The sequence below is a fragment of the Stigmatopora nigra genome, chromosome 9 (genome assembly GCF_051989575.1).
Source record: "Stigmatopora nigra isolate UIUO_SnigA chromosome 9, RoL_Snig_1.1, whole genome shotgun sequence".
NCBI classification, from domain to species: domain Eukaryota; kingdom Metazoa; phylum Chordata; class Actinopteri; order Syngnathiformes; family Syngnathidae; genus Stigmatopora; species Stigmatopora nigra.
Genome location: NC_135516.1, coordinates 7,090,656 through 7,116,050, shown reverse-complemented (window position 1 = coordinate 7,116,050; position 25,395 = coordinate 7,090,656). Strand labels below are relative to the sequence as shown.

The 25,395-nt window shown below is 37.7% G+C and overlaps 2 protein-coding genes across 3 annotated transcripts in view; one reads left to right on the top strand and one right to left on the bottom strand.

Moving 5' to 3' along the window:
- The window catches only part of asic1c (acid-sensing (proton-gated) ion channel 1c), a 46,709-nt gene extending 25,474 nt beyond the window's left edge, over positions 1–21,235 (bottom strand). For both annotated transcript variants that reach the window (XM_077725278.1, XM_077725280.1), the window contains exon 1: positions 19,762–21,235. In XM_077725278.1, coding sequence (XP_077581404.1) covers positions 19,762–20,316 — 555 coding nt within the window. In that variant the 5' untranslated portion in view covers positions 20,317–21,235. The remainder of the gene's footprint in view (positions 1–19,761) is intronic.
- A 3,540-nt stretch (positions 21,236–24,775) lies between these two features.
- On the top strand, positions 24,776–25,292 carry h2bk1 (H2B.K variant histone 1). The gene is made up of 2 exons (XM_077725284.1): positions 24,776–24,941; positions 25,027–25,292. Exons 1-2 carry the CDS (start codon positions 24,828–24,830, stop codon positions 25,261–25,263), a joined length of 351 nt encoding a protein of 116 aa, XP_077581410.1. The 5' UTR covers positions 24,776–24,827; the 3' UTR covers positions 25,264–25,292.
- The last annotated feature ends 103 nt before the right edge of the window (positions 25,293–25,395 follow it).

Below are 25,395 nucleotides of genomic sequence, written 5' to 3'. Positions count from 1 at the left end.
AGTTTAAATATTTACTGATTCCAATTTACATAATTTCCTATGGTGAAAAACGGTCAAAATAATAGGCTGTGTGATTTAATGCATCTTCACAACTAATTACCAAGTATGAAGCGAAATATACATTCAAATTGCGATCTTAATCATTCTTGTAAAAGAAATCCACACCGTTTATCTTTGCAACAATTTGCTACCCGTTTCTTCACTCATTGCATCTTAACTACGGGATATGCAGCCTCTGAGCCCTTGCACAGCAACACATCATCTCAACACATGCAAGCTGATTATTTAATACTATCCAACTGTAGCTTTTATTTAATCAATAATACATCAAAGACACATGAGATGGAACAAACAACGATATTTTAAAGACGTGGTGTTTCTCGATCCGTCTGACTGTCTACTCACTTCGAATTATCACTGGTTTACTGTTTGCAGCTCTAAAGGGGATTCAGTAACACTATAGCTATTAAGGAGTTTGTGCGTTTCAAACTAAGAGTACGCTGGAACTTCCAAAGTCCATCCATTTATCCAACTATTTTTTGTCCATGTGAGCTGTAGCTGACATTCGGCAGTCAATCGCAGGTCACATTAAGACGTTTTTTGCTCAAAATCATCTGGTATTCGTTCCTTTGGCAGTTTCCCTGTATTCCCTGGTCAAATTCAGCTGGGATAAACTGAAGCTTACCTATGACCTTAATGAGGAGAAGCCCAAGAAAAAAATAGTGTGTGTGTAATAGAGGCAACTTTAATCAGTAAAGCTTTCGTTATCACTTTTTTGATTGGCTCTTTAACAAGCTCTCCTGTGAGCCCCAAAGCTAAAACGCCACTGTGCCATGGAGCTAGCGACTGAGTAACCACAAATTGTCTTCCCCTCCCCAAGGCACGACAGTCTCCTAAACTCAATTCCTAATTCTTCATAAGAAAGGTACATGCACGAGTATAACAGCGAAAATGTACTTCAGCAGAAATTCAAAAGTCCTTTTGATTGAAGGAAATATGTATGGAATTAAAAGGCATTTACGATGATCAAGATCAATGCCAGACTTCAATGTTTAGTCAAGTTGACAGTTTTAAAATTATTCTGGCTGTCAGTGAGTGGCAAATTATTTAGCCAGGTTTTTTCGGCACACATTTTCAACTGCTCATGCACAGATATGTTACAAACTGTACTTCAAATGTGACTAATGGCATGACGAATATGCCGCTGTTAAACCCTGATAACAATGTGTGGCCAAGCCATCAAAGTGCAACTACCAGGCCACAAATCATTCAGTGAGCTCACACAAACAAGCTATTTATTATCCATCACAGTCCAGATCTGCTCCTGTCAGCAGCAGCTGCTGCTGTCTTCCATTCCAAATAGTTCCCCCAGATTTGTCAACGATTTGTGTTCTGTAGACGTTTTGATTTTTGAGCCAGCTCTTTGGATGTCAGTGTCATCCTCTCTTTGTGAAAGGAATCCAGCCCCCAACTCAAATTTCAACCCAAATGCATGCACTGAAGAACAACAATAAATGGTGGCTGTCAGTCTTTTGTTTTGCTAGTTATTACTGTCTGTTTGATAAAAGGTGATGACTGTCAGGAGGCATTATTGAACCATTCTGCTTCTGACAACTACAGTGCACAATTTATTGTTTCTAAGCATTTAAAAAACAACAACGGTGTGTTGAAAGAGTGGTTAGCACGTCCACCTCACAGTTCTAAGATTGAGCATGAATGGTTGTTTGTCTCATTGTGCCAAGAGATTGGCTGGCAACCAAATCAGGTACTTGCCAAAGTTGGCTGGTATAGGCTCCAGTACCCCCACTACCCTTGTGAGGATAATCAAAATGGAAAATGAAGGAATATATTAAGTTGTCAAAGAAAGGCTATCATCACATTTTGTTCAAAGTTATGTTTTCTTTTTTCTGCAACACTAATGTGGTAAGACTGTCGCGAACCATTTTCACTTTCGTTAAGAGCCGGTAAAATTAAGACTAAATAAACAGAGATAAAGACATATCCATTGTGTGAGGCATGGAGGCGGAGAAAACACATACTTCTATACCAAGACTGTTGGCAAATTGGAGCTCTCAACCCAATTTTAGTATATTTGTATTTTTTTTTAAAGCACAAGATAATCTAAAGAGAATACAGACTGTTATGCAGACACGGGCAAGGCAAAATCAGAGTTGTGGATTCAGTGACTTGCTTCACAGTTACAGGGCATTTCCATTTCCTTTGTTTCCCATAACAGGTCACGAATCTACCGCCTTTCAGTCCCTGAGGGCAAGTGCCTGCAGACTGAGCTGCTTCTACCGATCGTTGCTTGGAAGTTGCCGAGGAGTAGCGGTTGCGGATGGTCGCTCAAACATTTCTGACACATGAATTTAAAGTTAATTTCGATTCACTCAGCTGGGAGATGCCGCGTGCCAGCCAGTGGCACATGACAATTGTAGAGAACTTTGCTTCCCACCTCTTACTTTCCATTCTCAAGCCTCCATGACTGATAGCATACAGCGGAGGAACAAGTCTGCCCAATGTGATAAATGCTCTAGGAGCTGCCGCAAATTCCCACTGCCATGTAATGCACAGCGTTCTAGTGAATAAAGCCTATAATTTACAATCACTCCTCATCTCTGAACACTGGCTGTTTTGGTGAAGTGTATTCGTGCCATTGCTTCAAAGTGCTAGTGTTCTCAGGGCAGTCAGTTCAGTTAACAGACTCAAACCACACACTCAATGAGTCAGAACATATTGAACTGATGTTTTTTTGGTGATCTATCAGTCTTGAGAACTCTTAGTAGTCACATTTATTATGCAATGTTGCAAATGTATGTCTTAGGGAGTGAGAAAAGACAGGAATAGGTCGATTTCAATAGGAGCCAGTGCAATGATGGCCACTTTCTGATTGATGAGGGGAATGACTCTAGCTTCAGGGCTGCAGCTTTTTAATTTGCCAGAGATCATTAACGGCGAAAGGTTCCTGCATGTCGCAGCTCGGGGGTGAAGAAGCAAAATGGTTGCAGCACAACTGCGCCCATCTTCATCCACCAACTAGGGAGGTTTCCCAGACTTTAAGCTGCTCCAAAGAGGAATATCCTCCAAGCAATGCAATTATGATTATAAACAAGGGGTGGGACTTTCAACAGTTCTCTTTGATTGAACCTGCTCCAAACTTAATATTGCTATTGTGGAACTGAGCATGCTTTGTAAAGGTGCTCTTCAATGTAATTTCACTCATATTGCTTTTTCTCAAATATCTGTTATTCTCCTCTGGCGGTCCTCCAACAATTAATTTCGATGTCTACATTATTGTGCACCGGGTCTCAAACGTGACTGCAAAGCACCAAACAATGGACTACCAGTATATTTACCCCCCAAATGTTAATTTTTAACAGCATAGACACCTCGATAGGTCCACTGACATTATCGATGGCTAAATTTGATTATGCAATGTCTCCAGGCAATCATGACATTATTGGTCTTATCGGACAAAGTAAACAAAGTTATTCATCAAGTATTGTTTCTTTAAAGCCGTCTTAAAATTCCAAAATATGTTTTAGCAAACACTTGAACGATATGATAACAAAAAAGCTGTTAGCTGATTAACAGTATGTATAATTGGATGGTAAGAAAGATTCATGCTCATGACATTTTTCCCCATTCGGCCATCAATGTAAAAGGCTGGGTTATAAACCCAGTGAGCTATTTATAGAAACATGTCAATGGGCATGCTGTTGATTTAACGCTGCCTGGTGTATGACACTTGATACGTTTTTGCTGTGGTTCATTTCAAAGGAATTTCTCTACACGTGGGAAAAGGTGTGGGGTCTTCATTTGTCAGTGAAATTAGATTCAAATAGAAAACATCCTACTGCCCCCTCTATCTTTACTAAAGAGACGTGAAAGGAGCATGAATTGATTGATTGATTCTCAACACAAATTTAATTTGCGCATCAAGAGATGTGTAGCTTGGTTGTCTTTTACAAGACTTCATGCTCCTTGGAAATATTTCATTAAGGAGTTTTAGTTCTAGAAGATTATTATTATAAATGATTAGAAGCATGTATTTTAGCCATTGAGGCTGAAAATAATGTGATTAAAATATGAATTCCAATGTTTTCTACTAGATTATGCACAAGATAGGTCAAATGAGTCTATGGTTAGTGATTTGATTGCAATTGTCAAGCCACTAAGCCAGCTATGAACTCAAATTACTGTTCAAATTGTCCGATTTTAAATCAGTTACAGTGGAACATCAAACCAGCACATTTTTTGTTCAGGGTTATAAACAGCTTTCTCCGGCATCTTCCACAGATTTGTACAATGATTTTTTTTTTTTAAAGACTAAAAATTGTCTATTGGCGTGAATATGGGTGTGAATTCTTGTTTTTCTATATGTGCCCTGTGATTGGCCCAGGACCAGACCCGCCTCTCACCCAGAAAAAGCTCAAAAAGGCTCCATCCCACGCATGATTTCAGGGAGGAAAAACAGTAAAGAAAACGGATGTATGAATAAAAATCAGATGCCGTGAAGCCTTTTACATGCAAGTATTATTTGCCTCACTGAGGATGACCAGAGGATGGGTCATATAGATATATATAGATATATATGGCAAATCAGCTTGCCTTCTCATTTACATATTGGATCTTGCTTGCCAATTTTAACCTTGTAATATAAAAAAGAACCAAGGTTGAGTGGGTGGAACAAAGGCATTTAACAGGTCTTGAGAACATCACATTACAGAAGGACTGCATTGAGTGGAATTACAATATAATCTCGAATAGAGGATCTGTTTCTTGTTTAAAGTCCTACAACCGAGTATACTAACTGGTATGAGCAGATATTCTGGTTCATCTTGTTGATATTTTGATTCATTTTCTCATAAGGGTCTACATGTTTTCCCCAAGGAACTGATAGCCAGCATTCCCATTGACATGATGTTTGATTGATAGTCTTCCTGCCCTCTACACCGTGTGTTCACTGGGGCAACGGCAATTGAGTAAGAGGGTCCTGCTGGAGCTGGTCAAACAACTAACTGACCCCCACTCCTTCCACTTAGCACACAATTCAAGCTATTATGTTCCCATCACATTTTCCAACTGGGCCTTCAGGGGGGTCGTTTTGCTGGCTTGGCTTTGGGACAATCAAAATAATTTAGTTTGTGGCTTTTTTGGTCTTTTTCTTTATGGCCTGCCTGGGGTACACGTAACAAAGTACTGCTGTGAATCTGTCCTTTGAAGAACCACAAGCATAAATCTGGAGCGCAAAGATGAAGTTGCTGAATTTGAAATGTCCCAAGATCTTAAATGTTTACTGTAATTCATGCCTTCATTTAGGTTATAGTAACACTGGAGCCAATTCTAGTTGAATCCCAATGCTTTATAATTTCACTTACATTTCTTTTTTTTTTGATGTGAAGTGAAAATATTAAATTAATATTTTTTCCGAAGTACATTAGCATAAGAATGTGACAGAGGAAAGTTTAGTTTCAACAGGGAATAAAGCCGCCTACTCCTGTAAAATGACAAATTTTAAAAATTCATGACAGAGCTGCTAAATCATTTCACTTTATAATCATGCATAATGTGGTTGTCTTCATATACGTGTCAAGACCTTGCATTTATGCTTCGGTATCATTATCCTGGAAGGGACACTGAATCATTCACCTCCTCACTAAAACCCCCACACACTCAGCATAATTTTACTGTTACATCTGATCATTAGTTCTCTGCTCAAAAGCATCCACAGGCTACAAGCAGACGGACAACCACTCACAGTCGCACCTATGAGCAATTAAGAGTGCCCAATCAGCCTACCATGCATGTCTTTGAAATGTGGGAGGAAACCGGAGTACCCGGAAAAAAACAACACAGGCCCGAGAGAACATGCAAACTCCACGCAGGTGGACCGACCTGGATTTGAACCCAGGACCACAGAGCTATGAAGCCGATGTGTTACCCACGCAAGATGCCAGGCCGCCCCACCTTATTTATTAATGATAATGTATTCAAGAGCTGTAGCATGTCTGTTCAAACTGTATTTATTTTAAACTAATTTGCGGATTCTTATTAAAAACAGGAATGCAATATTGTATGTATTATTGATTGATCAAAAACAATAAGCAACCAATTGAATGATTATTGAATGAGAAAACCAGTTGCTGTTCTTTGATTCATATCACTATTTATGGTCTTATTTTTTCAAACTATTGTATTGTCATGGCTGATAAATTCCTCATCACACCATACGACAACAAAGCTGCCCTCAGCATTTTCTTCTGAGAAACCATGTGACAACGCTGTCTAGAAGTGAATATGAACAATGTGAAGTTACATGTAGCTAGAAAATTGGTTGCAAGAGAAGACAAGAATTTCCTGATATATTTTAAACAGACCATATTAACGTCACGTAGACATCTGAGGGAACGGTATAAAGAAAAGTCTTCTTATGATGTTGTGGTTAGATTGAACATCATGCCTTGGAAAATTGTATATTGCTCCCATCTCTGTTTCAACATGTTTGTTGTGCGAGCACAGCCTTGACTCACAATTGCCCTAATGGTTCATCTATTTTAGTTGCATTAAAATGTCACTGAACAGACAAACATCCAAGGCTATTATAATAAAGACATTTGCAGTGTGCAACTCATCCACTCTGTCTTTTTTGGCAGAAGCCTAAGCATTGTGACCGTGACAATCGATTTACCAAATTTAACATTGTATAGCCTTTTGTTGGTTTGGCTTATTATTTTACCACATTGATTTGATTATTGATCATTTAACCTCTATTTATTGACAGATACGACTAACCTTACACCACATTCATTCTGTTTTTGCTTTAGTTTGAAAATCTTGTTAGGTCTGCTTGGTTGGTATATTGCCCGAGTTCCTGGAGGTCCACTATTTAAATGAAGTTTTATAATTAGCATTTAGACTCATAAAATATACAGCGAATCCTTTTGTTCAATAATTAACAGTTCAAGCAGCCAGACTCTGCCTGTCACCTTTTGGACACGGCTTTAAGCAGCTGTTTTAATGAAATAAACACTATTTGGATTAAGCAACAATGGACTGCATGCTTCCATTGAGGTTTTATTCATGTGAAGTCCCATTAGTAACATTTTGTTTAAATCATGCGAGAGTAAAATTCAAAATCGCAACATAAGCGAGTGAAAAAGTTGTGATTCGATAATTATGAAATTGCCAATACAAACAATATAACAGTAACATTACATCCAATGTCATAACTAAGTATGCAGGTACTATGAGGCTCCACAAATGTTCCGTTTCCCCAATAATAATCACGTAATATAGCTCTCTTTTTTTCCACATTAACACTATCTTAATTCTACAGCTAATCCAACCAGCAGAGGCCCAGGTAATTACTCATGTTCAACAGCAGTACCTCACAATAGAAAGGAGCTTTGCTAAATCATTCTGATTGATACACAGCTGCCTGATTATGCTTTCCTCAAGAAGACGTGGGAATTCACAGAATATAAAACAAAAAAGAGAATATTATAGTGAAGCTAAGTAGAAAGAACTTTATGAATGTCATTCTTTCTAATGTCAAGTAAAGAAATATTACATGGGAAGACCTTTATCTCCATCTCTCATCCCATTAAGATAAGAAGCTCAAGCAGAAAACTACACATTTTTCTTATAATTAAAATAAGTCATTTTCAATACCACTTATACTTGTCAGGGTCACAGTGTGCTGTAGCCTATTCCATCTGATTTGGGCAAAAGGGGAACTAAACACTAGACTGGTCACCAGTCAGTCACAGGGTACACAATGTTATATTTTGCATTTTCATGAAAAAAAGGCATCTTTACCTGCATGTGATGAAATATATTTAGCAAATGTACACAAGTCTCTTGGGGAGTTCAAAATATTTAACGGTAAATATTAAGATTTGGTCTGATGCCCCAAAAGAGATGTATATGAAGACCTTGAAGGTGTGATTACTTGGATCAAGAGCTGTCATGGCTTCCCCAAAAAAGGAGCGCCACTTCATACATCAGTTAGTCTAAGTGGCACTGAGCCATCAGAAAATATAGCTGTTTGTTTGGCTTAGGCAATGAATTTGACTATCCACAGCAAACCGTCTAGGCTGTGTGACTCATCATTCTATCTTGTAAAGCTCCTGGCAGAACTGAACTAAGGAGTAAGCAAGTGGGTCTCTGCAGCTGCTACTTCATCTAAGAAATGAACCGTTACAATCATTTTAATTGAAAATGACGTCAATTATCAGCTGTTAGCCTTAAATGACCAATTTTGAGAAACCATTATGTGATATGAATACAAATTTAAATAGACATCATGGAGTAGCCTAGAAGGAAATGAGTATGCAGTTCAAAAATCAAAGCAAAACCTTTTATAACCAGGTGATACATCACCCTGCTTTGACAGAAACCACCAAAACTGAGGCACTTCCATCACATAAGTCTATAAACGCAACAATTAAAAATAACAAGTACCCCTTTTCTTCATTTTCCAACCAGGGTATGCAAAACGAACATCAAGTTTTATTTTTAATTCAAGAACAGCAAAAATTGAAAACACGAACAACAACTATTTCAGTGATGCGCTACGGATTTGGTAGATGGACCAACAAACTATCTGCACAACACAAAATGGCATTTGACCGCCATGCGACCAATAACTTTCTACTATGCACTCAATATCAGTCAGGTGTCATTTAGTTATATAGCCCTTAATCACAAAAATATATCTCCAAAGGCTTAATAGGCCCACAATTGACATAAAATTACAACATTCTCTGATCTAAATCACCCAATAATGAAGAAGGGGAGTTGTTAAACGTCTGTGGAAAAAAGGGAATTATAAAGATCTCAGTATTTCCTTAGATTTTGGTACGTAGGGAGACATTTTGCTGCCAGATTAAATGTCAGTATATGTAGTCAGTGTAAAATCCTTTGAAATGTTTTCAATTTTATTTGGTGTAGGTGCTGTTTACTCAGATTTCTTTTAAAGGGTGCCTCAGCAAGATAAATGGGGTCTTCTATGAATCATCAGCAACAGTTGGCAGGGTAACAGGGCCACTGTGAGGTCTTGTACCCACTAAGTATGCAGCCAGTGTGCAGTGCAGACAGAAGGGCAAATTACAAACAGCAATAAACAGCATGCACTCACGCTTTTTAACATGCTGCAGACGATACAAGCTCGCTTTGGGAAATGCCCGTTAGATTCAAGCAAATGTTACGACCGTTTAAATGTCACATAGATTTTGTATTCATAATTCGTACAATCTCCGGTAAAAGCGAGACGTTCAAAAATTTGGAGAGCGCGGAAAATGAGCCCCCAATGACGCCATGTTTGTGGAATCAATAAAATCAACAAAAGGCCTTTGAAAGTCAGCGCTTACATTTGTAAGGTGGAAAACTGGACTTTTGAGTGGTGAATAAAGCAACTCTACACGATAAAGGTCATCACATTTACCAAATCCATCTGACTTTTGATAATTTGACTGGTAGAACACTAGGCCTGTAATTTTTACAACCTCAGAGCATTTCATTCCAATATCAAAGTAGCAAGCTCAAATTATTTCAGAACCAGTGCAAATCCCATTCACCATGTGTAACAATTCCTAGAATTGAAGTATTATGATGATTCTTGTTTTCAAACTTCAGGTGGACAGATTCCAGAGGGATTTAATACAATCTTATTCTTCCATTTATCTCAATCAACAAATTAAACGGCCTCAGATAATAGGGTGAGGAATTAGAGGGGAAAAAAACATTAAAAAATTAATAAAAATGAGCACTACCTGCCATATACAAGACACCATCGCAGCTAACCGAAGCTGCATGACATAAGACTACTTGTTTTTGGTTATTTTTGTATATTGTTGAATTGAAATAACTTTTGAACAGCTGACAAAAAGGGACTATTAACATAGCTGACAAAAAATGACTATTAACAGAATAGTAATGACTGAATTGGAATAAATGGAGTGGCTAAAGCTTATTCTAAGATTTATTCTCTTCTGTACATCTTAAAACTTAAAGGAGTAACTGCTTGCCATTTAGAATGAAAGATGAATACACTCATCAAATTATATATCACATTGTCCTTTACTACTGCAGCATAGGTCAGAGATTTGGACAAAAAGCACATGGATGCACAAAATGTACAGCTATGAGAAGGAAATACAATAAACATGAATCTTGGGATTTAATATCAAACACTGACAGAGGAGAGGAGCCGAGTTTTCGGTACGGAACATTTTCCTAGTGTGTTGTGTCACTATTTTGAAATGAAATCTTATGATTGGATGGGCACAGGCAGGACCAGTACACCCAAGTGCCATTCATTCAGATGATGTTAAATGAAGCAAGGCAAAGCTTATATGTGGTTACTCGCATCCGCAATATTGAAGGCACTATCAATTTATTTTCTTTATCTGTGTTGTCCGCATCCACTAAGACTTTCCAGTCCATCATTATAACCTCCATTTTATTCTGGTGTTGAGCTTATAAATGTTCAATAGTGAAAACGTTTAGAGCTATCAAAATCGTAAAAGCTATTAAATGCAGGATACAAAATGCTTGTCCGGAGAAATACTTGATAAAGCTGCTGCAATATTTTGTGTGCAAAACAATCATCCTTGAAACAACAACCAAGATGCAATCTTCCTCGAACAAAATGGCTGATTTTCAAGCAGCGGTCATTGCTTCTCGGAACTCGCAACACAAAAAACTAAATTGTATACCAATGTGGTGATTTACTTGCATAAAAAAAATTCAATTAGAATATTATGTCACATACCCACGTCTACCCTTTTTAAAAGCTTTGTGAACATCTGGAAAATCTGGAGGGCATATATAATGATATTTGGAATTTTAGTGCAAGTTTATAATCCTAGCAATTAACCTGCAACACGCCTTATTAGAAATTGATTTTGCACCTGCAAGTTTGGACATTTGTTAATTCAAATCCTGAGGTTTGCCTGCATGGAGTTCTAAAGCCAACAATCCCCGGCAGTAAAATCTCTGTCTATTTATTTATATTACTGTATATCTCTATATTTTGCCCATGCTGTGGTGGCAAATTAATTTCTGCCATGACCAGCAAATATGGGTACCAAAAAATTCAAAATGGATTAAATAATAGGGTGAGAAAACATTAGCATTTGCAGCTGTAATTTCTTTCTGCATAACATTTATAGTGAAAGAGTGTACACTGCTGAACCAATGAAAGACAGACTATTTTCCACCAATTTGAGAACAGGCAGTATGTAAATCTTATGGCTGATTTATGGAAGGATGTATGCCAAGTCAACATTATTTAATATTTATAATAATGATAATAATGATAACACCTATAAAAAGGGAAGCTAATAAATCACTGATGAGCCCCCTTCTATAAATTCATGTGGGTGATCGATATGCGTCAGCTTCAAGCATACAAATATGGATGTTGCTTCCATCATTAGGTGCTGAGGAATAAGACACAAGCTCTTAGTGAAAACCTTGAAAAAGCAGCACAGGCGATAAAGCATGCACAAGGCTAACCGGCAGGCTCAGAGTAAATTGCTTTGTGGGCCTGACTAAGCAGGGGACGTGACTTTACCGGCAACGGCAGAAGCTTTCCATCATTTTAGGATTTCAAACCCATTGTTTTTTTTGTACAACTCATGAATAGTGGCCTGACTAATGTACTATGATTTTTCATAACCCTTTTACGACAAATTAATATGCTGTTCGTTCGGTTAAATGTCAACACCAGCACAACCATTCGAAAGGAGAATGATAACAGCTGGCAATAAGAGCACAGTTTAAAGAGTCTTCAAATCAAAATGGACCCCTGTGGCTGTCTCACAAAAGAGACTGCTAATAGTCATTATAGGCACATTTGAGAGATGGAGAAGAAACAAAGGAAATATGCAAAGGATATAGTGGGAGATATAAAACAATTGAACGGAAGGATTGTAAAACATGCAATGCAACAATTTGTGCACCATACGTACAAAAGAACCTCAATTCCAAAACTTTTGGAAATCTCTCTGTTCTGTGGCAATTATGTCAACTGCATGTGGAATGTATTTAAGATGCCTTTCGTTGATAAATATGAAACGTGGATATCAAAACCTCAATATAGAAATGAAACTGGTGAATATTTATCACGAAAATTGAGCCTCCAGTCTAAAACAACTGCTCACAAAGCACATAGTATGACGCGCCTTCAAAAATTTGAAGGTGAAAATTGGTGTTGAACAAAAGCACATTTTCGTTCATACAAAAACACACAAGATAAGGAGAAGTTGCACAAAATGCAAACTGGATGAGTCACCACTCCTCCTCAAAAGTATCTGAACAAAATCCTGCAGGTAATGTCACTGCAATTACAGATAACAAGCATTGTCATTGTATTTTTCCCTATCCCTTGCAGGTTTGCAGTCTTGACAAAATCCTTCTCACTGACCCCATCAAGGCCACTGGTGAGGAGTTTCAGTCCTCATCTTTAAGCATTATTTCCACCTTTTCCCCTTGTTGTACTTCTCAAACAAACTGCACCACTTTGGTCAAAGTTATTATAAAAATATAACTGGCAAGACAGCATTTATGTTTTTGGGAATTCACGAATGTCAAGACATGGATTGCACTTTAAAGTCAAAGCTTCGGACAGATGAAAGACCGCCGATTACTGTAGAATTTGACATTGGAGTGGATTTTGAATCTCACTTCCCCCTACGCCAACAATCCTCTTTCCACTTTCTCCCAATTACAAATGAAATAATAATATAAGATGGTGTGAATATATACCACATTTCTTCACCAAAATCACTTATAATAGTTTGCTGCAGTTTGATGGTGAGCAATATAGAAGACAGTGTAGCTAGATGAGTGAATATACAAGTGCACTGCAATAGGCCAGTAAAGGAGTCTGAATGAAGATACCCCATTTGTAAATGCATCACTGATGAGATTCAAGTCCCAAGTGAAACCATTAGTTTATACCCTCCAGTAGGTGAACAATAACAAGTCCCAGTTGTGCTAGTTGCTGAAACACCAAATTAATTGTAGATATCTTGCAACATTCCCCTACTTAGGTGAAATCAGGATTGACACTTTCTCCTCTTCAATAAAACTATTTATCCATTGCATATAACTAAAGTTAGAATTAAAATGTTACCACAAATCTGGATGATCCCCTTTAAATTCACTAAAACAAAAGGTTCCATTTCCTAATCTATAAAGATTGTTCCGTGTGGTCGCTAATCAATGGCAGGGTACACAGAGAATAAACAAATATTAACAGTCTTCAATTAACTCCACTTGCAGGAATACAGCTATGGGTTTACTACAGAAGAGTGAAACAGGCGCAAATTGCCTTTGTCAATAATATCTAACTCATTGGCTTCTATTGATGGCACTAGCTGTCCATTATTTTCAAGTGGAAGGACTGGCAGCCAATGAAGGAATGTTGCCCTTCCAGTTCAAATGGATTAGACGCTTACGGTTAGCAAACTAATTTAAATTCACAGCCAAAGGATTAAAGAGCCACCTGCTCAGATGTTTATTATCATCAGTTCCACTGATAGAGTTCAATTTTCACGACGACCGAATATTTCCAAGAATTAAAAAAATAAATAAAAGCTTATTGTGCTTGATTCTCCTTACTGACGACTACAAGACGGCAATAGTTGTAATGAGCGAAAAAATTAACAGTCAAATGGAATTGTTGTCTGAATGGTCTTGGGCTGATGAGATAAAGCAGCTGCTCACACAAAAGTTTTTTGCTTTTGTTTTTTTAAAGGACAAATATAGATAAACTGAAAACCACAATAAGCACATAAAGAGGGCTGCAACACCACAAGACTTGCTTACATGCGTCTAGGAAGCTTGCCGAGCATACAAGCATTTTCAATTCACGCCAACAGGATCCGATCACAGACAATTGCCATGGCAACCGACTTAGACAAGGTAACAAGGGACCGCATGTAATTGTTTTTTTTTTGTTCACACTGAAATGTTACTTCAATCTATCAGATTTTTAAATAGTACAAATAATATGAATTAAAGATAAGGTATCTGATTACAACAGGTACATTAAACAGCATGAGATTGGTAATGGCACTGATGGGTCCCATGAGGAAAATAAATAAGATCATTAATTAAATGCAGCAAAAAATAAAATCTTAAAGAAAAAAAAATACAATGTAAATGGGGAAAAAAATGGATTTTATAGTATAAATGCCATTCATGTTGAATATAGTGTTGCAGGCAATAATTCAGTTTCAACATTGCTTACCCTTGTAAGGAGCGCCTATCCAACTGACTTAAAGCAAAAGGGGACTACACCCTGAACTGGTCACCAATCAGCCGAATGACAGCTAATGGGCACACTAATAGATTTAAGCACAGATGCATGTAAGAATGAATATTAATGACAATACAAAAAGGGTCATTGGGGATATTCAAGCATTGACAAAATGTTTGCCATCTGGTTAGTTCACCACTTCATGAAAATTGTGGCTTTTAATGACCCTTTGTTTTCTTTTTTCATTTTACTAAACAACATAATTTCCACTTGGCTGTACATAAGAAAAGTCTGTTCTTTCCCTTTAAAAGGCAATAAACTGGATTTTGACAGCCTGCTGTTCTACGGGTGTGAAATAAGACCTTTGCTGGACAAAGTAGCACAATTAATGATGATCCAACCATTATTTAAAAGTTAAAACAATTCGTTATCTTTGTCTTTTGGGATTTGCAGGATATTAAAAGGGATTAAAGGAAACAAAGTGCAAAAAAATACATTGCAAAGAGACATCAATATTTGTAAATGGACTCGTCTTCAAACGTCATTGTATTATTGGTATGTAATTGAGAAAAGGTCAGCATGGGCAAGGAAGGTGCAAAGTAATAAACCGAATGGGAAATATTTTTCATTTTATGTACTTTGCACTGGACTGCTGTACCATAGACAGGATAAACAATACTATAGTGTTCTCTTAATTCTACGCCTTCTCTCAGTCTGCTGCCCGCAGGGCATCGCCTCTTCATACAGGAGTATGCAGCATGTTGTGCAACTCAGACATAAAAAATAAGCCTTTCCAATAAATGTACGCCACCACGTACTTCTGGTAACATACTATGAAATTACATCTTGCAGGGTTTGAGAAACCATTTAACACAGCAGGTATTTTGATTATTCATTCAAAAATAAAGCAGAATTCCATGTTAAAACCTAATGATCTGTTATCACTGTGCTTATTATCTGTGGCATCGTGGGCGGCCCAATGCAAGCAACATCTGTCATAACAGCCGATGATACTGGCGGCTTGAAGCTTGCAATTGAGTCCCAGCCATGAAAATCAGACTCAAGGAGGAATAAAGTATGCTTTCACAATGTTTTCTGTAATTAACGTGAGTTTTATGATAGCTATGTCGCCTGACTTTGGAATATATATACTTTTTTTGCATCTTTAAGTATGAATATTAATTTTAAAAGTGAAATCATAGCTTGTGCAAGTTTGACATTAAACAACCGTATGTTTCTAAATTTGAATATGTCGTTTCAGGTCAAGCTAAAATCCCTAGAATGAATATATAAATATTAACAGAGTAGAGAAAAAGAATGGACAAAGAAGCTTAGACTATTGAGGTGCATAATTTAACCACTGCAGCACCTACAAAGTCTCAAATGTCATTAGAAGTTAATCAAATTAAGTCAAATGTAAAATGACTCTTTTTTTATCAAGCTTAAGGCTGAAATCTGTTGGAATTAATATAAATATATATGGAACATTTCTGTAACCAGTTTATCAAAAGACATTTTCATTTTGCACATGTTGAGTTGTTTTACTGTAATGGAAAATGCAGTCAAGCAAATAAAGGTTCAAAACATCTTTGTGCCAAGCGACACTACCAAATTGAGTACTTTTTTGTGTCTTTTATTCACAAGAGAATTTTCTGTTGATGCGTTCAAACGATTAAACTATTTTCACCTTTGACAGTGAATGAATTTATGCCGGAAGTATGTATTTTAAATGCAAAAATGATTTTTGTCCAAAATAAAACATAATGAAAGAGATGATTTATATATATTTTTGTAACAACATGCATATCTGAGCAAATTACAGCAACCAAAACTCTACTGTAAATAATACTGTATTATGATGGACCACATTAAACAAAGGAAAAAGACTTTAGGCATTAAAAAAAAAAGAAAAATCATAATACGCTTTTCAGTAGTGTCAATTTATTATTCAAGATGCTTTAGAAAGTGTCCCTGCTTAACTATTTTTATTCGCCCTGGGCCTCTGTTCTACATGGTTTATGACATCATTCAAAGATGAAAATAAAATATGTAACTCTAGGAAATAAATCTCCAGTTTAGTCAGTTTGCCTTCTTTCAGGCCAAAGCTGTTTTTGAGCCTCTTGCCATCTGCTGCCACTGTACGATAAGACGAAAAACAAGCTAAAGACGTGACCAAGTGTGATAACAAACTTTACAAAGAAACACACACGCAAAGACAAATTGACTGAAATAGACCCCGGAGAGATTTTACATGGCCTAGAGTCATACTGAAAATAGAGTGCAAAAGCCATACTTGATAAAAGTCTGCAGTCTACTGCCCCTATCTTGAAAGGGGGTTGTGTTAAAAAAAATGAATACATTAAAAAAAAATGGGAGCTAATTTCTGAGTCGTGAGCTGTATGGACAATAAATACTAAAAGGGGTCATATTTCTAACCCAACACAGCAAAATGAGTCAACATGACCTATTTTGGATAACTTTGTAACTTTATTCATCCTGTATTCGGGAATTTTCGTTGTCACAGTAGCAAGAAGGTGAGGAAAGGCAAAAGTAAATATTACCTTTATCAAACAACTTAGTGTTTGTCTTGAATTTCCAAAATAAGTACCAAATTACCTGTTTATATACGTCTAAAATGCCTTTCCTATATCTGCATTCTGACCCTGTTGCTACTGTGACAATGAAATATCACAAATACAGGATGAATAAAGTTATCCAATCCAAAAAAGGACACCTTTTTAAACCATGTTCCCTTTGGCAATTTCGCAAAATATTATTTTGCCTCCATTAAAATATTACCAGCATATAACCGACATTAGGGTTTTGTCAAGCATACTGATCCATTATAAATCCAAAACTTCCCAGGTCAATCGGCTTTTTCCGGTCCTGTGCAATTTGACATCCTGCTTAATCTACTTGAGCATATTGGTAAGGCAATCAGCGGCTAGTTTTAGTAGTACACCAGGTACACACACACATACACACACACACACACACACACACACACACACACAATTAGAAAGACAATTAGCCAGTAATCACCAACCTTTTAGAAAATGAGGTATTCTGTTGATCAATACAGATTCCTTAATTCAATTTGACATAATTATCTTAACTAATACGTTTTTATTCATGAATAATGACATTTCCTGTTGTAACACTAGAAAATTACAACCACCTGTACTTGTGAGCTATTTTAAAGAAAAAGCCCACAGGCTATTTGTATCACAAACAACTGTAATTATAAAAATAAAAATGCTTGCAGTTTTAAAATTGCAATAGGACCTAGAATAAATCCATTTCATTTTAACCAGTAGTGGAAAAATACTTTCAACTTTAGAAAACTTGAAATTAAACTAATATTCTGGAATGTTTTATATTCAACTGATGCACCAATACAGGAGAGATGTAGCCTCAATCCAACTCATCTAGAATCTTGAATACCCACTGACAAACCCAAAAGAGCCTCAAAATAAAAAAAGGACAATTCATTACAAAACCTTGAGGCTGATCTAAATGTCCACCAATATAAACTACTTACTGCAAGGCTGCAAATTTATTACCTGAAATTGCGGTGATTGTGCTTCATTAATCAAGCTCCAAGCATTTCAAAGCATATCTACAATGTCACATCATTCATCTCTTCACATTATTATGCCTTGCCTAGTGAAAAAAATCGCTCATTCATTGGTAAGTTATAAATAACTTAATCAAGGCTGGTTTAAAAATGTAGTGGGACTAGATATTGAATCCAAAAACCTTTAAAGTTTTGAGAGATGCTTAACCTAAGGACCACCGTGCCAAAAGAGCATTATTCCCTTTGGAGGGAAATGGAAAAACTGCCATTTTAATGAGATAAAAATGTTTGTGCTAGGTTTTTTGTTACAAAAACACTTACTAGAATCAACAATTATTCCTTATAATTTAACCAAGCATTGACACTATAAGAAACCTCAAGAGTTTTAAATCATTTACATCTAAACAGCTTCATCATTCAGACTTAATGGATTTCTTCCTTTTTTTTTTAGCCAAGGTCAAAGCTCATCAATCTCTCTAGTCTTTTGCATTGTGAATCATATTCTGGTTACGTCTGAAGGGACACTTGAGTAATTGGAATTTTTTCTGTAGTAACCCACTATAGGCCTGCTATGCTGCCATGAATGATAATTACTGTACGTGTTTGACCAGGATGTAATCAACCTTTTGCCCACAGTTCTCTGTGATACGATTTCTGCTAAATATTGATTGAATTGGCCATTTCTTACTGACAGGACATACTTTACTCCACCACGTAATAGTACAGTGGTTCTCTTGCCTGACTAGGGGGTAGGCAGTGTGGGTTTGATTCCCACTCAGTGGCTTTGTGATTGTAAGTGCAAATGGTTGTCTGTCTCAATCTGCCCTTTGACGGACTGGACACCAGTTGGAATAAGAGGGACAGTTGAACAATGTATCACAATTATGGTAAATCACTACAGATACCTTATGAATATTGCAGAAACTATTGAAATGTTGTGGATTATAATACAAGTCTTTACAATAAAATGGGCTGTCCACCGCGAGTGGGATTATTTTACAATTATATACCAATCCAAAACAATGTATTCACTCTGCGTCACTGTTCTAATAGAAATTCTAGCTCTGAAAGGTTGAAACTTTCCATTGCAACATGTCAAAATGATGGATGAGGACCATGAACATAGCTCCAAATCAAAAGCAAATGATGACCATATTTGTCTCACATCAGCAAGCTTTCAAAATAAAATGACTGACAGTCATCCAACATGTAATATTTTTTTTCTGCCCATAAAAAAAGCCAAAGCATGCATCATTTACAATGTTTTAAAGATGCCAAAAAACTGGTGACATACATGTTAAGACTAGAGCTAATTGTCTCAACTTTGTAAATCCTCACACAAGTTGTTGGTTTAAACATTTCCACAAATTTATGATTGGCTTGGGGCCAGTTCAGGGTTTATCTATTTAATGCAAAATCAAATGAGAGTGGCTTAAACAGCACCACTATTAAGTGCTTAAGAAAATGAATGGATTTTCCAATAAACAATGAGGACGATGATGATTCTGCAGGTTACTGAACAAGACATTCTTTGGAGCAGCTCATTGAGAAAGTCAAGAATGACCAAGTACGGACCAAATTCATCAACAACAGTTGTAAGTCAGGTAAAAAAAAAAAAGTGATCAGTCAAAAGTCAAATATATAACTTCTTAAAAGCCAAATGAAGAGAATTAGATTTGAATATGTTGGTTTAAAGGCCCATCTGCCATCATATGAAATAACCAAATGTATTCAAAATCATCCGTGCCATCCGATAATTTACAAAGTTTACTGATGGAGTCGAAGATAGTGAAGAGAAAAGTTTGACCAAACTAAAATATCCGTAACTGGTGCAGGGAAATGGAGCAGGACGTAAAAAGTCAGAAAATATGATGTCTCAGGAAAAGAACATGATGGATTAACTGTCACTCACCGTGGTGAAGTTGACCGAGTAGCATTCCTCCCCACGAAAAGTGCACTGCAGCAGCATGTCACCGATGTCGTGACCCGTGCGGTTATAGAAATCAGTCATGTTGAACAGTTTGGGCTTAAAATTTTGGAAGTTGGCTTTCTCCTTCAGTGCAGCTAAAACCTCTGGCTCAGCCAAGTGTGGGTTGGCTATTTGGTAGTTATTATTAAGGAGGGCCAGAAGCTCTCCCACATGGTAGAGGTCATTCCTTGTGATTTTGGAAAATCGGAACTCGTTGAGGTTACAGAAGGTAATGGCGGGAAAGGTGAGGTTGGTGGCCGCCACTTCGTCCAACTTGGTGACGTGAGGGTACTCGAAGTAGTAAGAAACTCGATCCATGCACACCAGCAGCAACAAGCATAGCGAACCCAAGAAGGACAGACTCCACAGGAATCGTCGAAATGTCATGTGCCCATACGCAAATATGTGGCTCATGCCATGTAGTGTGGATATGTTAGCAAAAGCTTGCAGGTTTGATGGCCTGGCACTTTCAATGCTTTCCTCTGAGCTTCCTTTCATGGCTGTAGTGTGGTGCTCCACCAACTTCTGCGAAAAGACTTTGCTTAGCAACAGCAGATGCACAATCCACGCGGCAGTGTCTGTCACGCCACTGATTCCAAGCCCTCAGCGGCAACAGCTACATGAGTATGTCTGTCAGTTCCTGCGACTCCTCTTTTCATCGCAATTCACCTTTTTATTGATTGCCAGCTGGTCCTTGTATTTGCATCTGATTTTAATCATACACAAAACGGGTTGTCTCACTCCTTGCTTTGTTGCCTTTGGTCACAGAACCAAACACAATGACAGCTCCAGAAACAGCCACTTTAACCCAAAAGCATTGCCTCCCGCTCCCTTTGCGGTGTGAATAGACTGTAGAAGAGGAAAAGAAAGAGAGGAGGGGTGGAAATTGCAAATGTAAAGAAAGAAGCGTGAGATGGGGGGTTATGGTGGGGGGACTGCAATGAAAAGTGCTAGCTGTTGGAGCGAGGTGCTAAGCCTCAGCAGTCAATGGGACCCGTCCTCCTCTAATCTGGAATGCCTCTACATTTCTGTGATGATGGAATTTAATGGTTTTGTGAATGGCGGTAATAAGCATAGAAAGGGCTCACGGGTCCCTCGCTGACACCTTCTCTCCTCTCTCAGACTTCTTCTGATTTGATCCAGAAATAAAATTGAAAGATGTGGGGGTCAGAGCCCTCCAAAAAAAAAAGCCCACCACTGTGCTTGACAAGCGGTGTTCTCAGCTTCCACGCGGAATCTACTTCTTTACTTGCACAAATCCTCTAGTTGGCAAGGAAGACCACCGCTTGACTCGCTACGCACACCCCTGCCCAGCATAGTCACTGAAGCCGCTATAAAGACCGCAAGGTTTACTTCTGCGAACATACAGATTTATATTCGCTTCCTCACTACCACCAACACTCCCCCGTTTTCTTGCTCTATATCCAGGAGACTGTGCCTCTCTCTCCCTCCGCCTCCTCTTTAGTAGTCAGGATCCATCCCACTGCTGAATGGCTGCTTTGCTTGTGTCTATGCTCACATGCCAACTCGGTCAATCTGGACACCACCTTGCATATGTGTGATAGTTGTCTATTGGTATACATGAGACACGTTTGTACAAAGATGCCACAGGTGACTTACTTTGCATACATATTGCTGGATTGTAACATTTGTTGAATATACATAACCTAAGATATTTTTTAAAAAAAACATGCAACTCTAGGAAGAAAAAACTGTTCTTACCGCACATTTGAAAAACAGATTAGGTTACAGCAATGGCTTGGCTAAGTAACGAGGCATGACATTATTTCTATATTTACATATAGAGGGATTGTAAATAATTGTTTTCATGCTTGCCGGCCAATCATAGGGCAGCCGAGAAACAAGCCTTTATGCTCATGCAGAGACAATTTAGATGGTAAATTTCAGTTCACTCGCTAAGTAGTAACACTTAATTTTGAGATGCATCTATTTAACACAGTTTTGGATTTTTGGCCCCATACTTGTTATATTGTTAGTTGCCTATTTTGTCAACAATTTTGTCAATATATGCCATTGATGCAATATTAACATACTTGGGAAAAATCAATGATTGATAGAGAATTGAAAGTGGGACTTGGTTTTATTAAATAGACTGTTGACTCAATTCTTGAGTAAAATCTCAGGATAAAATATCTACATTTTACCAAAAATGCATTATACTGACATGATACAGCAATTATGTGAAACAATAACTTGGAAATTAGCCGTCTCTGATTGTCTTTTTTAGATTCGAACTGGAGTCTATACCAGCTGCCTTGGGGAGGAAAACAGACAACACCCTGGTATTGTTGTCAATCAAACACAGAACACCAAAGGGTCCAAACTGCCATTTACAAAATGAAATATAAATGTTAGAATTGTGTACTGCCTTGAGAACTATCAGTGAATAGCAAGTTTCAAGCTTCAATCAAAACACAATTGAGCAATTTTGTTGTGGGTTAAAAGTTCATGGTGTTTCTACCTGAAACCTTTTCATTGCTCTCAGCCCCAAACATTTAATTCGGTGACAACCAAGTGATGTGGAATAAACATAACAATAGGTGAACTGTCAAGGATATAAACACAGCCCTCAGGCATCAAATCAATATTCTGCCCTGGTTACCAAGCACACAGACCTTAGCAACCATTAGAATGACAGGGCACACATGTAGTGATGCACTTGCAGTTTATCTTCAAAAGCAGTTAAAAGATCCAATGAAAATGATCAGTTGGCACGATTCCACAGATAAAAACGCAACATCATGACGAGAATGACTAAAGTGTAGTTTTTTTGAATCCCGCTATTAAAATGTAAAAGATAAAATGACTGCAATTTCAGAAACACAATGCACATTTTTTTACTTAAAATCAAACATGAAATAGGATTTAGATGATTTCGAACAGTATGTAATCTTTGTTTTATTTCCTTCGACCAGGTGTATGCAAGAATGCACTATAACCTTGCTAACCCACTTTAGTATAATAACCCATGTAAAGATTATGAAACTTTAATTCCAATTTTACACAAGCCTGTGTGTCTGTTGTTGCAGATTGCAGCAGTAATGTAGCAGACCTTTCCGCAGTAATTGGTTTTCAAGGGACGGAGCAATGCACAGCTTAATGCAGGGAATAACAAGTAGGGGTAAAGCACTTGTGATAACCAACAAAATAATTTGGGTAAATAAATACAGTTGTGCTATGTCTGGGTTTTAGACTTCATACAGTCTATAGATACTTGTTTGGCAAGGTGATAAATGATATTGCATGTTGCCATTTTTGCGCATTGTAATGTTATCTCTCAATATAATGCCGTTGGGATGCTCCTGTACTCAACAAATAAATATTCTGTCTCATTTTTTCTTTATATTGGCCGTGCGAACCTTTCTATTCACTGCAGGTTTCAGATGGCCATGACTGTATGATAGGATATTTATTTTCTATCCAAACCAGTGTGACATTGATATTATGTTTGTCTGTTGATAATTCACATTGGAAAATCTCTATAGTAGTGCTTCTCAATTATTTTCTGAGCATGAGCTATGTTAGTAAGACCTGTTAGAGATTAAAAAAGACAAAACAGATATAATTGAGCTGCATGAACAGTACACTTACATGTCTAGTCGGTGTCCGATGGTCAATATTTTGCTCCCGAGCCATTGGTTTTAGACCCTTGGTCAACATTGACCTTAAGATGTGCTGCTGTGAGGGTCGGGAAAATAATGTAGCTGTAGCCCATCACTAGAGTAGAGAATATCGATCCTCACTGTAAATGAAATACAAAATATGTTAGATTACTAACCTAATCGGAAATTAACAACCACGTTAGTGCCTCCGAACTTCCTCACCTCATCAATCATGGAAAGTAAATAAAATGAAGTCAATTCTTTAAACATTACTGGGCGTTCAGATCAGGGGCGGCGCCAGAGATTTGATACTAAAGATCAAAATCATAATGGCTTAGGTCAAAACCAAGCTGGTCCAAGCTACTGATTTTATGATTGTGAAGTGAAACAAAACAATAGCTAATTGGAAGCAAAATAATATCCCTTTGACATTATATAAACTGTTGTGGTGTCCATGTCATGTGGTTGACTACTTCTCACACAGAAACACCAAATTGCATTGCACTGCATTTTGCATTTGATTTAGGCTCTCCTCTCACCCCACTGCGCCCTAAAAGTGGGCCCAGGTGCAGGCAGTACTGCCAGGACCCCCTTAAATCAGGTGGATGAACCCCCTATACCATGGGGCGGCACAGCTGTTTAGTTTGGAGTACATATCTATCTTATGACTGGGACAGATTACTGATTTGAGGAACATTTTTATAATTGTCAATAGAAATAATGTTATGGCTGATTGTTTCAGAATTAACCCTACCTATTTGATTTTTTTTTTTTACAAAACAGGGGGTTTAACTGTACCAGCAATATCCCTATTGATAAATCTGTCTTTTTTTAAATAATTTTGCTTGGATGGGGAAACTAATGCATAAGGTTGTTAAATTGGTTACATTTGAATAAATTGCTTTATTTTAAAATGATCAGGATCAAAGTAAATGTGCATGGAGGTAAAGGTGCACTAAAAAAAATCTGCATGCATGTGTATGACTATGAAGCGATGTTGATGTTGTGCAAAAAGAGTAAATTAAGCAGGATGACTATAAATTGCAGTTAAATCCTCATGCATGTGGAAATGTAATGCATAACTCTAAAACTAACACTACTGGATATCACAATAATAGAAGTCCGCCACTTCGTGGACAAAAGTACTTAGTACATTTTTCCATATTGATCTTGATCAAAACAAACGATTGTTAATGTCATACATTCAAAAAAGACTTACCCCTGCTTTACCATCCAATTCGTTTGTAATTTTCGACGCCCTCCAAACATGAAGCGGATGCAGGTGAGCTTCATCCGCCACTAATTGTCTCCTACCCTATAAATAAAAATGCGGAAGAAAAGGAAAACGCTTAATTGAGAATCGATCCGAAACAACGCACCAAAAAAATGTCCAACGAGGTTTTGAAGAAGCGTGGCAAGAATTCTGGTGAGAAAAAGGGAAAGAAAAAGGTCAAACGCAAAGAAACGTACGCCATGTACATTTACAAAGTTTTGAAACAGGTAAGGAGACGCCAACTCTTTTTTTTCATACTTGCTGTTAATATCTAAAATGATGATGATCACTATGTATCCGACATGTGAACAGGTTCACCCGGACACTGGCATCTCCAGCCGGGCCATGAGCATCATGAACTCATTCGTCAACGACCTGTTTGAGAGAATCGCCACCGAAGCGTCGCGCCTGGCGCAGTACAACAAGCGGGCAACCATCACAAGCCGCGAAGTGCAAACTGCAGTCAGACTGCTTCTACCGGGCGAGTTGGCCAAGCACGCCGTGTCCGAGGGCACCAAAGCGGTTACAAAGTATACCAGCTGCAAGTGACCATGCAATAAAATGTGTATTGTACAGTTTCTCTTTAGCATCCTTTTTGCGTCTCTAGCACAGCTGCACATTCACCACTAGATGGGGGTATTGCATAGTATGTATAGTCTGTAGTTTTCTGTACTGCAGAGA